Raw genomic sequence first — 14201 nt, 5'->3', positions numbered from 1 at the left:
GGGATGCTGTGTTGCACAGTGCATAGAGCACTAGACTTGGAGTCAGGTAGATCTGTTTTCAAATTCTACTTGTAATCTGTACAGTAATACTGCCATGCTCTGGACAAGTCTCTTAACCTAGCAAACTTTCAAAGTTGGAGCCGAAGAGGTGTATCATTGGAGGAAGTTTCTTCATCATAAGTTCCTCTTAACCAATGGAATCACAGGTCTAAGACAAAAAAAAACAAAACAATATTTTAATTCTCTATCCTAGACTTTCTGAGAACAACTAATTCATTACTTCTTTCCTCCTAACTTAGTTCTGTGAGCTTTGGTCAACTTACTTGAATGCTGTGCTTTCTGTTATCACTACAGGATATGTATGAATTTCTCTTAAGTGTTTTTCCCATTTTTATTCTCGGTAAATAAAAGCACATCATTCAGAGGGTGGGGGTGGGCTGAGATCATAGACTGGAATTCTGCCAAAGCTGGCCAATATTGGAATCTTCAGCTAGGTATGATGGACAGACATTATAATGGGATGTTGGAAGACAACAAGAATGCCTGCCTTATAGACTGGCCCTTTCGTGAAGAGATAGGATAAGGGCTATAATATACACAGATCTGAATAAGGGACTGAATTCTCTGAGTTCTGCTATATGTCTCCAATTATAATTGGGATGCAAATCTCAGATTGTTGACTGATTATTTTTAACACATTTAAAGGAAAATAAGCCACCAGCTAGTCTTTGATGAATGTATTTTTCCCATTAACAATGCTTGGCATTACCCATGCATGCGTTTCTTCTGACTGCTGTTAGAAATTCTTGGTTATGATGAGTAGCCAGGAAAAAAGGACCCCTTTTCTGCTGTCCTTATACAGTTATCTGAATTTCCAGAAAGTTGGAACCATTCTTATAAATACAGTACCTTGTAGTTTCTTAAATCAGTGACCAATTTTTGTGAGGTTTTGGAGTGGTGGCCTTGGAATTGGAAAGTACTGAGTTGTATTACTTAATTTGCTATGTAACCATTCCACTTTCAGAACTGGTCTAAGTTTCTTCATCAATAAAACTAGATGGAGAATATATGCAATGTATGCTTCACAAGGTTGTTGGAGACACAAATGAGAAAGATAATGGATGCAAAGTGCTTTTCAAAATTTTTTTTTCTTTTTTTTTTTTTGAATGCAATTTATTTATTTAACATATTTGGTTTTCAGCATTGATTTTCACAACATTTTGAATTACAAATTTTCTCCCCATTTCTACCCTCCCCCCCACTCCAAGATGGCTTATATTCTGGTTGCCCTGTTCCCCAGTCAGCCCTCCCCTCTATCACCCCCCTCCCCTCTCATCCCCTTTTCCCTTCCTTTCTTGTAGGGCAAGATAAATTTCTATGCCCCATTGCCTGTGTATCTTATTTTTTAGTTGCATACAAAAACTTTTTTTGTTTTTGAACATCTGATTTTAAAACTTTGAGTTCCAAATTCTCTTCCCTCTTCCCTTCCCACCCACACTCCCTAAGAAGTTGAGCAATTCAACCTAGGCCACACATGTATTATTATGTATAACCCTTCCACAATACTCATGTTGTGAAAGGCTAACTACATTTTGCTCCTTCCCAACCCATCCCGCTTTATTGAATTTTATCCGTTGACCCTGTCCCCTTTCCAAAGTGTTTGTTTTGATTACCTCCACCCCCATCTGCCCTCCCCTCCATCATCCCCCCCGCCTTTTATTTTTTTTTTATCTTCCTCCCTCTTCTTTCCTGTGGGGTAAGATACCCAACTGAGTATGTATGGTATTCCCCCTCAGGCCAAATCTGATGAGAGCAAGGTTCACTCATTCCCCCCTCACCTGCCCTCTCCCCTCCTCCCATAGAACTGCTTCCTCTTGCCACCTTTATGCGAGATAATCCACCCCATTCTATCTCTCCCTATCTCCCTCTCTCAGTATGTTGCTCTCTCATCCCTTAATTTCATTTTATTTCTTTTAGATATCTTCCCTTCATCTTCAACTCATGCTGTGTCTGCTCTCTCTCTTTTACATATATATACATACATATATATATACACATACATACACATACATGCATATAGACATAGATATATACATACATACACATTCACTTATATATACATAAACATATATATACATATATATATACATACATATGTATATATACATACACATATATGTACATGCATATTCCCTTCAACTACCCTAATACTGAGGTCTCATGAATCATACTCATCATCTTTCCATGTAGGAATGTAAACAAAACAGTTCAACTTTAGTAAGTCCCTTGCAATTTCCGTTTCTTGATTACCTTTTCATGCTTCTCTTGATTCTTGTGTTTGAAAGTCAAATTTTCTATTCAGTTCTGGTCTTTTCACTGAGAAAGCTTGAAAGTCCTCTATTTTATTGAAACTCCATATTTTGCCTTGGAACATGATACTCAGTTTTGCTGGGTAGGTGATTCTAGGTTTTAATCCTAGCTCCATTGACCTCCGGAATATCGCATTCCAAGCCCTTCGATCTCTTAATGTAGAAGCTGCCAGATCTTGGGTTATTCTGATTGGGTTTCCACAATACTCAAATTGTTTCTTTCTGGCTGCTTGCAGTATTTTCTCCTTGATCTGGGAGCTCTGGAATTTAGCAACAATATTCCTAGGAGATTTCTTTTTGGGATCCATTTGAGGAGGCGATTGATGGATTCTTTCAATTTCTATTTTGCCCTGTGGCTCTAGAATATCAGGGCAGTTCTCCTTGATAATTTCCTGAAAGATGGTATCTAGGCTCTTTTTTTGATCATGGCTTTCAGGTAGTCCAATAATTTTTAAATTATCTCTCCTGGATCTATTTTCCAGGTCAGTGGTTTTTCCAAGGAGATATTTCACATTGTCTTCCATTTTTTCATTCCTCTGGTTCTGTTTTATAATATCCTGATTTCTCATCAAGTCACTAGCTTCCACTTGCTCCAATCTAATTTTTAAAGTAGTATTTTCTTCAGTGGTCTTTTGGACCTCCTTTTCCATTTGGCTAATTCTGCCTTTCAAGGCATTCTTCTCCTCATTGGCTTTTTGGAGCTCTTTTGCCATTTGAGTTAGTCTGTTTTTTAAGGTGTTGTTTTCTTCAGTGTATTTTTCAGTATTTTTTTGGGTCTCCTTTAGCAAGTCATTGACTTGTTTTTCATGGTTTTCTCGCATCCTTCTCATTTCTCTTCCCAATTTTTCCTCTACTTCTCTAACTTGCTTTTCCAAATCCTTTTTGAGTTCTTCTATGGCCTGGGGCCAGTTCATGTTTTTCTTGGAGGCTTTTGTTGTAGGCTCTATGACTTTGTTGTCTTCTTTAGGCTGTATGTTTTGGTCTTCTTTGTCACCAAAGAAAGAATCCAAAGTCTGAGACTGAATCTGGGCGCGTTTTCGCTGCCTGGCCATATTCCCAACCAACTAACTTGAGCCTTGAGTTTTTCAGTGGGGTATGACTGCTTGTAGACTAACGAGTTCTATGTTCTACGTTTGGGGGGGAGGTGCCAGCTCTGTCAGAGCCGCACTCCTCCTTCCCCAAGGACCCCCAGTCCAGACTGGGCATAGATCTTCAGCAGGCTGTTGCATTCCTGCTCTGATCCGCCACTTAATTCCTCCCACCAGGTGGGCCTGGAGCCGGAAGTAACAACAGCTGTAGCTGCCCCACCTTCGCTGCCCCCGGGGCTGGAAGCCGAACCGCGAACTCCTTCCACTCCTGTAGCTTTTCCCACTAACCTTCTCTGCAGTCTTTGGTGTTTGTGTGTCGAGGGGTCTGGTAACTGCCGCAGCTCACATATTCAGGGCGCTTGGGCCCCCTCCGCCCGGCTTCTGGTCTGGATCGTCCACGCCGCTCAGGCTGGGCTCTGCTCCACTCCGTTCCCAGCTCCCAGCTCCGTGTGGAATAGACCTCACCCAGAGACCATCCAGGCTGTCCTGGGCTGGAGCCCTGCTTCCCTCTGCTGTTCTGTGGGTTCTGCCATTCTAGAATTGGTTCAGAGCCATTTTTATAGGTTTTTGGAGGGACTCGGGTACGGAGCTCACTCTAGTCCGTGCTTACCAGCCGCCATCTTGGCTCCGCCTCGCTTTTCAAAATTTAAAGCATTATAGACTTAACAGTTGACTCTAAAGCATTATCCTGCATCCTGTGGCACAAAGCTTTGTTTGCTGATGTTCTGGCCTGTTTATTTTTACTGCACTTTTTATTTTCCAAGAAGTATGTGTCCTCTTAACAGTTAAAATACCAGTAAATTGTGATTGGATTCACAATGAGGGGCAAGAGAGTTAAATTTTCTGGAGCACCGGACCACATTTTCTTCTAGTATTATTTGCAAATCTCAGCCAGGAATCCCTAATGCCAGCCAGGAGAAGTGCACTGGTCATATCAAGCATTTTTATTATGAAAAATGTCCCCATTGAATACCAGCTGCTGGGTTATTTTCCTTCAAATGTATTAAAAACAGTAAAAATAATTGTTGTTATTATAGCTAATGCCTATCTAGTACTTTAAAGTTCGCAAAGCACTTTGTATATGCATCCTCATTTGAGCTAAGAACCAAAGAAACAGACTGGAAGGAAAGAGCACCATTCTTCATCTGTTCGCTAGACTACTATTGCATTTCTCTATGAAGATTTAAAGTTAGGAATTCAATGGCTTTTGAAGGAAACTGCAATGGGAGGAGGATTTAGCTTTGTGTGGAGATAGGGTTGTTACAATAAAAAAAGGCTAATGAGCAACCCAAGGGAATTTCAGTGTTCACTGTAAAATTTTGAATTTGAACCCAGGCTCTTCGATTTCTCCCCCCCACCCCTTTTTTCTTTAACATTATTTTCAGTTCCAAATTCTCTTACTCCTTCCTGCACTTCCCTCTATTTTTACTTTATATACTTGTATATTATTTTCTTTTTTATCCTCAAAATTCTAGAGACTTGTTGTTCTTTGAACTCAGCACCTCTTTATACCTTTGCAAAGGCCTGTAGCCCTAACCCTAATGCTAACCCTTTTGTTCCTACACATCTAGAAATCCCTAGTTTCCTTCAGGGCTCAGATCAGATGCCATCTCCTACATGAAGTAGTGCCCCATCATTTTTCCTTGTTGTGGTTTTCTTCATCGTCTTCCAATTTTATGTCCATACCTCCATATTTACAGGTTGCTAAGATGGAGGCCCCTTGAGCACATGGGTACTTTTGCATTTTGTTTTGTTTTGACCTTCTCCTCAATGACTCTCACAGTGACTCATCTATAATAGGGGCTTTATGAAGGTTTATGGGCTTGAATTGGAAGTCTGCATTATTTCCTTGGGGAGCTACTAAAATCTTTCTTTAATTTTAGTGTCATATCACTGGCTATTATGGACCACTATGGGCCACAAGAATGGACTTTCAAAAACCTCTCACATTCTTTTTTATTTATTTCACTAAATATTTTCCAATTACATGTAAAAAAACCATTAACATTCATTAAAAAAAAATTGAGTCCCAAATTCTCTCCCTTCCTTTTACCCCTTGAAAAGATAATATGATATCAATTACACATATGAAGTCATATCATATTCTTTTTAAATATTCCCAATTCTAAAGCCACCACTCAAAATTCTAATATATTTAGTATCAGAATTTTTTAAAAAGGTCTGGACCCATGGCTTAATTGGTATAGCGAACTCTCAAAAAGGGAACACTTTCTGCAGACACCAATCAGTCATAATTGCTCCATAACTTAGAGAGTTTCATGGGGTCACTGAGAGATTGTCTTGCCCAAAGTTATACATCCAGTATGTATCACGGGTAGAATGTGGATCCAGATCTTCCTGACCTAAAGGTTGGCTGTTTATCTCCCACACCACAGTGCCTTTCTATTTAGTTAAAAACATTGAACATCAATTCAAATACTTGTATTTGCTTAGTAACTATATTTAAATTAATTAGTGGAAATTTGCATATACATATGGTTCTAGGCTAACATTTCTAGATGATGAGATTGTTTATACAGCAAGGAGAACTGGAGCATGATAAAAGTGACAGAGAAACAATGCTGTTTTTTTCTCTTCTGCTACCTCTTCTATTTCCCAGTCTCATCAGCTTTCACATATTTGCCATTAGGAACTTTTTCATTATCATTACTTCATCTAATAGTGGTTATTCTTTTGGAGCATGGTGTTGCAGAGGCCTTTGATTAGGCCCACCTGTGGGCAGTTCTACATTAGAGGGAGAAACATGCTCTGCTATACAATCAACATACCTTCCCTGAATCACTTCTCCTATTGGGCCACTGGGAAAGTCCTGGATCTACGTGTAAAAGACACCTCTCTCCTAATCACACCAAATGGAGTTTCCTATAATTTGCTTAATCACTCAGCTGTAATTGAATCCTAATGGGATGCTGGGTTTCCATCCAATACTATTCCTTTCCTCCTGCTGGGAAGGTAGCAATGTAGCTATTTCTTCTCCCAAGCATCCTCTGAACAGTTTGAGGAAGGTGATTTGGATTCTTTTTCCTCAAACTCAGGATCAATGGTGCTGAACCTGCTATCTCCATTGCATAGAGGATGTTTTTCTCTCTTGCTCAGACTGGGCATGATTTCCATCTCTTTCTCAAGCCATAATTGGGTTGCTAGAATGACAATTTCTCCCTGCCCCACCCCATCTCCAGCTCCCTGAATGTCTTGGATCAAGCATCTATTTACCAAATACTGGATCTGGGTAATTGTTCCTGCTGGGTGAGTGCCTGGCTTTCCCAAACTTGCCTAAGAGAAAAGCCACAACAAGTCTCTGTGCCATCTAGAGCCCCTGGAACACCCAAAAAAGCTATGGTGGTGAAGAAATAATCAATGGGCAGCCTCAGTTTTAGTTAACAATTATCTTCCCTTAGTATAGAAGGTTGTTAGGTCCCTATCCAGCTTGCCATGGGCCAGATGAATATATTTACAAGCTGTATTCAGGTCAGTAGAATACAGACATTGGCCTGTATGATCCAATGTCAAGTCCAGTAGGAGAGCTAGCCATATGGGCAGAGAGATAACTTCAGGTTATATGATCAGGCTACCTGAGGTCTAGAGTTTACACTTTGGTAGCACTCACTGGGACCTTAGCACTTAGCTTGGTAGTAGTTGTTGAGGCATCAGAACCTGGAAGTGCAGAAGAGGAACAGGAAGAAATGAAGCAGGGGAGAGAGAAAGGGGAGAAGAGGAAAAGGGTAGAGGGAAGGGGAGAAAGAGGGAGGGAGAAAGAAAAGGATGGGAGAGTAGAGAATTATGGGGAAAAACCCCTTATTAAGTATCTACTATGTACCAGGTTCTTTTCAAATACAATCTCATTTGGTCATTAAAGCAATCCTGCAAAGTAGAAGCTATTATTAACCCCATTTTGCAGTTAAGGAAACAGAGGCAGATGGAGATTTAGTGACTTGACCAGGGTCATACATCAATTAAATATCTGAGGCTAGAGTTGAACTCATGTCTTTCTGACCTTATCCACTGTGCTACATAGCTGGCTCTAAAGGAAAGGAGGAGGATAGAAGAAAAGGAAGGGGAGAAGGGAAAAGGGAGATAGGAAGGGGAAAGTGAAAAGATGTGAGAAGGAGGAAGAGAAAGGAAAAGAAAGGAGGAGGGTGGAGGAGAAGGATAAGAGGAGGGGGAGAAAGACTGTGTGTGTGGGCGGGGGGGGGGGGAGTGATGATGGTGGTCTGACCAAAGATGACAGCCATTCATAGCCAAAAGGAAACAAATTTCTCAATGGCTTAGCCACAACACCTGAATCTCTAGAGCTGTGCCCAGGATCACAGATCTTCTATGCAGCTTGTGCCCCACCTTTTCCCCAGGAGAAACAAGTTCCTTGAGGGCAGAGATTGTTCAGTTTTTGTATTTCTACCCTTGGCACCTGTGCAGTGCCTGGCACTTGCAGATGCTATAGATGAGCTTGTTGAATCACACTGTATTTGATACCACGGTTTAAAAGATATTTCATCCTGCCCCAGAATGAATTTTCACATTCTCCTGTGAGTTTTCTTCAGTTCGTCAGTCAATAAACATACGGAAGTAGAAATCAACTACCACTTCTCTATTATTGTAATGAAGTGAGTGTATGTAATCTAAATGACCCAACTCCCTGCTACATAAAGTAATAGATAGATCTAAAAGAGGCAGCAAATGCTGCAGTGGAGAGGAAGCTGGGCTAGTCTGAGTCAGAAAGACTTGAGTTCATACGACCTCTGACCCAAACTGTTTGTATGACTCAGGGAAAGGCACTTCCCCTGGGCAACTCCCTGACACTGTAAGTGGCAGACGACCACCTGAATGGGGACAGGTCTTGTCTCCACCCTACTTTTTCTCTGACATTTCTATCATGCTTTGGGATCTTCAAAGTATTTTAAATGTGTCTTGGCAACAACCCTATGAGGCAGATACTACAGGCATTTTTATCACAACTTCATGAAGCACACAGATGTAAAGTCATTTGTCCACAGGGCTGTTTGATGTTGAAGGCATGATTAGAAACCTGCTTTTACCTGTCTACACTTTGTGAATTCTATCTACAACACTGTGCTCTCTTTCCCATCTTGTTTTTTCTTTGGCCTCATCCCTCATTCCCCTAAACCAGTTTCAATCTATGTGCCCTAGTACATTTAGACATTTGTAATTGTGCTGCAGAAACAATGAGGTTGTGGAGCAGTGTCCCAAGGATCAGTGGTTCAGAATGCTATGTGATAGCTGATGGCTTCATCAGGGTTGTCACTACAAATGCTATGCAATAAGGAATTTGGAAAATATCTCTCCTCTTCCCACTCTAATTCTTGTTGCTATTATTTCTCTTCCAGTATTTAATTGACAGTTCTCTTCTCTTCTCTTCTCTTCTCTTCTCTTCTCTTCTCTTCTCTTCTCTTCTCTTCTCTTCTCTTCTCTTCTCTTCTCTTCTCTTCTCTTCTCTTCTCTTCTCTCTCTCTCTCTCTCTCTCTCTCTCTCTCTCTCTCTCTCTCTCTCTCTATCTCTCTCTCATATCTATTCCGTGTCTCTCTCCCTCTCCATTCTCTCTCTTTATCTCTATCTCTGTCTCCTCTACCTCTCTGTTCTCTCTGTTTCTCCCTCTTTCTTTGTCTCTGTCTCTCTCTTCTCATAGGTGGGCTCTGCATTGCTCAGTCAGTGAGAATCCCTCAAGAACGGAAAGACAAGACCATTGATTTTGATAGAATTATCAAACAGCTCTTGGATACTCCCAACTCCAGGGCCGTGGTGATTTTTGCCAACGATGAGGATATAAAGTAAGGATGATTGATGAAGTTTGTTAATATGCATGTGACAGCTTCCAGAAGCAGGCAGATCAGGATGAAGGCACCAGCGGGAAAAAGAGAGTATTGGATCAAAGCTATTATTACATACTGACAAAGTCAATATATGCTTTCTAAGCTGCATACTTAATGATAGGAAACAATGCAAGTCACAGCAGGCTGCTATCATTCATTCTGGACTCCTCCCCACCTCCTATTAGTAGAAGTACTATGTTATATTATTTTTAAAAATTAAAGACCAACAAACCCTTTGGAAATTTTTGTTTGGTTAGAAATACAAAATACTAGAAGACTTTTATCTGTTATATTAAAGACTTTATAAGTCTGAAAACAAATGTTTGTAGTTTGACAATAGATAAGGGTACGCTTTTATTTTTGAATAATGATTCTTGGGTTCAGTCTTGCCCATTTTCCTGAGATTCTGGTCATTGGTCAAGAGAATGATTACTCGATGCTCTGTGACTACATTTCTGACTTTCAGATTTGAGAGAGAACACGTGGGTTCCCAACTCTTGGCAGCCTTGCCTTTCATGAAGACATGGAACAATGAGTAATCACTACTGTGTATAGTAGGCTATGATGATATAAAAATAACAGGGGGAATGTCTCCTGCCATCAGGAAACTTGACTTCCACCTTGTCAAACAAGAAGGACAAAACTGAGTTAAAAGTCATTTCTAGGCTCCATGAGATCATAGTTTAATAAAAGACCAAAACACCTAACATCTGATACATCTGGAAAAATAAAAATCTAGAACATGAGTCTATCTCCCTAAAATTCTTTGATAAGGTATTTGAATTAAAGTTCTAGGGAACTGCAGATTTGGCTCTTAGAATTCAGCAATCTCATAGTACAGCAGAAACTCTGTGCTTTTATCAGACATTTACTGACTAGGTGTTGCATTTGATTGGGTTGGACTAAAGTACAAATGTTTTGCCCCGCCCTTTCCATTAACTACAAGTGTTCTGCTCCTCTCCACAGACAGATCCTGGCAGCAGCCAAAAGAGCAGACCAAGTAGGTCATTTCCTATGGGTGGGATCAGACAGCTGGGGCTCCAAAGTCAACCCATTACATCAGCATGAAGACATAGCTGAAGGAGCCATCACCATTCAGCCAAAGAGAGCCACAGTTGAAGGTAAGAAGTGGATTTCCCAGGGCTGGTTCTTCCATTCCATTGGAGCCAGGATGGCCTGGGAGTGATTCTCAGTGGCTGCTAAGTATGATGCGGGCAAAGGCAGGTGTATAAGCCCATGACTTTATGGCTCATACATTATTTATTCATCGGCATTTCAAGCCCAACATCTGTGAAACACAAAATGAGGTCACACACCTTCCCCTGTGCCTTCTCTGAGTTGATATTCCTCTTTTCAACGAACTCTATTATTTTCCCAATGGTAGAATTATTAGCATGCATTTTTTTTCACTCATACCACAGGAGTTTTCTGATAGTATAGCATTACAGTTAATATGAAGAGAAATAACAATACACTCACACTCCTATGTGAGTGAGATGCATTATCTGAGAGAATAAATTCCCTTTGTAATTTATCCATTACTTTCCTAGCAGGATAACTATGGGAAATGTTTCCCCCCATTACCTCTCAAGGTCCCTTACAGCCCTGTGAGCCTGTGATTACATAGCATATCACCCTTTTCAGAAGCTAGCATCCGTTGCATCCCTGTAAGCTTCTGAGGCCTCTGCCTTCCTGGCAGCCCCAGGGACTTTCCAAAAGCAGGAGGGTGGAGGGAAATCTAATTGGCATCCTTCTGGGTGAGCAAAACTTGCTGATTACAATTTATGTTCTCGTTTAATTTGAAAAGAAAAGTTCTTTCAAAAGTAGATTCTGTGTAAAGAAAGAGAACTCCTCCATGGGTACCCAGCTTTGTATTTCTTTTTGTTAGGTCTTGTCTCCAAAGGCTCCCTGGAACATGCTTCACACATTAAAATGAGCTCTGGCTTCTCATTCAAAGGGGGATCAAATATTTGCATTCCTTTTTTGCTCTGCCTCCCCTCCAGCCTAATTAATTACTCTCTCCAGAATGCTGGATGCTTGGTCTGTGTAGGCTTTTGGAAAGCTCAGGTGGCTTTTCTCAGCTTCCTTCCTATGATGGTTTTTTTTGAGTCTGAAAAAACATCCCCAGTCACTTTTGAATTACCTGTAGCTTCCACTGAATTTTCATAGAATCGTGACCCCAGAATAGGAATTCTTAACCTTTATTGTGTCATAGACCCATTTCACAAACTGGTGAAACCTATGGCTCCCTTCTCAGAATAATGTACCTTAAGGCATAAAATAAAATACATAGGATTACAAATAAAACCAATTATATTGAAGTGTAGTTATCATTAAAAAAAAACAAAAGAAGAAAAAATTCATTGACTCCAGGTTCAGATCCCCTGCTCTAAAGTTAGAAGACATCTCAGAAGCCATTTAAGATCACGTGACAATGATGGTGATGAGATGATGATGATGATGATGAAGACTATGACAACAATAATGCAAACAAAAAAGCAACCACAGTGATAGCTCAGCTTTACGTGATGCAAAACATTTTATATGTGCCAAGTCCCAATGGCTAGGTGGCTCAGTGGATAAAGCCTAAAACTGTTATTCAGGAAAATCTGAGTTTCAATCGTTGCCTCAGACATTTACAAGGTTTGTGACCCTGGATATGTCACTTAACCAATCTATAACTTAGTTTTTTTTACCTATAAAATGAGGGTAGTAATTGCGCTTATCTCACAGGGTTGTTCAGTGTACCAAATGAGTTACCAGGGGGAAAGGGGCCTTACAAATCTTAAAGCTCTATATAAATGGTAGCCCTATCACCACCTCCATCATCATCATCATTGTCGTTTTTAGCTCTTTTCACCTTCACAACAATCCTGGGAGGTCAGTGCTATTATCATCCTCATTTGTGGATGAAGAAACAGCCTGGGAGATGTGAATGCTTTGCTCAGGGCCACACTGGGAAGGACAGGAGGTAGGGATGGAATTCAAATCTTCCTGACTCCAAGCCCATCACTTTGTCTGCCACACCACCTGGGCCTAGGTTTAAAGCTAGGAAGAAATGAAGTAAATTCTGTAGTAATAGATTTGGAATTGGAAAGTACCTTAGAAGCCATTCAGTTAATATATCCCTGCCCCTCCCTCCATTTGATTTAAGGCATAAGGAAGAGATGTGACTTGTCTAAGCTCTGGCAGGTACTGAGTGGCAGAGGCAGAATTTGGAGCCAAGACTCCTGAGTTCAAATTTGGGATTCTTTCCACTACCCTACATTATCTCCTAGAGATGGTCCTATGCCTTGAAGTCCCAGACTTGTGTATTTTCCAATGTGTGACAGTTAAACAGAGTAAGATATAAGGAAGTTTTGCTTTCTGCTTCCTTTCCTTCAAAGCAGGAGTTCTTAATCTTTTTTGTTGCTGTTATTTTTTTTTGTTTGTTATATAGACACCTTTGCACTCTCATCAGGCAATAAACATTTATGAAACACCTATTATGTGCCAGGCTCTGTGCTAAACACTGTAGATACAAAAAGAGGCAAGACAGTCTCTGCTCTCTCCAATGGAAATTTTGTATTTTATGCTGGAGATTATAAGGAGCCTCTGGAATTTATTGAGTGGGGGATGAGGGGTAGGGATGACATATTCGGACCTGCACTTTAGGAAAATCGCTTTGGAGACTAAATAGAGGATGGATGAGGTCAGGTGAAACACATGGACCCTTTCTCAGAATAACATTTTAAAACACATGCAACAAACTACATAGGATTACAGAGGAAACAATTTTATTCTCATGCAATTATTCCAATATTAAATAAAATAAAATAAAGTTCATGGACCTAGGTTAATAATTTCCTCTTTAAAGGACATTTTCCCCTCCAAGTATATCACAATGCAGTCACTAATAGCTACTCACTAGTGTCTTCTTAACTTTGGCTTCATGATCCCCCCTTGGAAGATGCAAATTAAGTGTGGTTCGCAAAAATAAGCAACAAGAGCATGAGCTCTATCTAGCATCTCTTCCTGAGCTATGGACTATGGATGGGCTTGTCATGGACTTCAGGTCTTCATTTGAGAAGCATCCTGGCTAAGCAAAGGGAAATTAATTGTTAAATTGGCTGCAGAGGGATGAATTGTTCAATCTCAGTTATTCTTAAAGATTGTCTTCTAAATTATAGAAAGATTTTAATTTCTATCAGTAGCAAAAGGATCCACATCAGCAAAATAGAATCAGGAGATCAAAGATCTGGAGTGTGAAGGAATTTTAGAAGCTAGCTAGACCAGCACCCCCACTTTACAGTTGAGGAAACTGAGACCCTGAGAGATTAAATGACTTGCCAGAGCTCATATAAGCAATGTCAGAAATGGGATTAGAATTTAAGTCCTGCCTCCAAACTCTGTTAGTTCCACTGTACTGTCACCAATCCTTGAAACAAATAAGTCTTTGTCAGAAAAATAATCCCAGCATATCCCACCCAAGTATACCTCTTTAAAAAAAATAAGGAAAAATCCACAGATACTTCCAGCAAGGAAAAGGAAGAGAGTCATGGAAAGGTCTTCGTTGACATCTTTGGCTGTTTGGTGTTCACAGGAGAGCCAAGGAATGTCTTAAACCTTGGCAGTGCTCTTCTATTTCCTGAGCCAAAACCCTTCTGTAATTTTTAGTTTCCCTGAATTGTCTGATGAGCCAAGGAATCCCTGGCATCTTCTTTGCCTCTGTGTTGTCCCATTAACTCAGGCATTCAATAATCATCTCCAGCTCTGAATAGCTCTGCTGAGAGGAAAGTGCCTAAGTCTATGTCAACTGACTGCCCTCCAAAACATTCTACCACTTGGGGGCTGGCTTAGTACTGGGTAATCCTCTGACTGGGAACAGAGGGTCGCAGGTCAGCATCTTTTCATTTCCT

The 14201-nt window shown here is 40.4% G+C and overlaps 1 protein-coding gene across 2 annotated transcripts in view; it reads left to right on the top strand.

Annotated features, from left to right (window-relative positions):
• Positions 1–14201, top strand: part of GRM7 (glutamate metabotropic receptor 7) — a 1033386-nt gene that overhangs the window by 500566 nt on the left and 518619 nt on the right. For both annotated transcript variants that reach the window (XM_036739727.1, XM_036739726.1), the window contains exons 3-4: positions 9120–9261; positions 10270–10424. In XM_036739727.1, coding sequence (XP_036595622.1) covers positions 9120–9261; positions 10270–10424 — 297 coding nt within the window. The remainder of the gene's footprint in view (positions 1–9119; positions 9262–10269; positions 10425–14201) is intronic.

Source organism: Trichosurus vulpecula, chromosome 9 (genome assembly GCF_011100635.1).
Source record: "Trichosurus vulpecula isolate mTriVul1 chromosome 9, mTriVul1.pri, whole genome shotgun sequence".
NCBI lineage: Eukaryota > Metazoa > Chordata > Mammalia > Diprotodontia > Phalangeridae > Trichosurus > Trichosurus vulpecula.
This window is presented reverse-complemented; position numbering and strand designations above follow the sequence as displayed.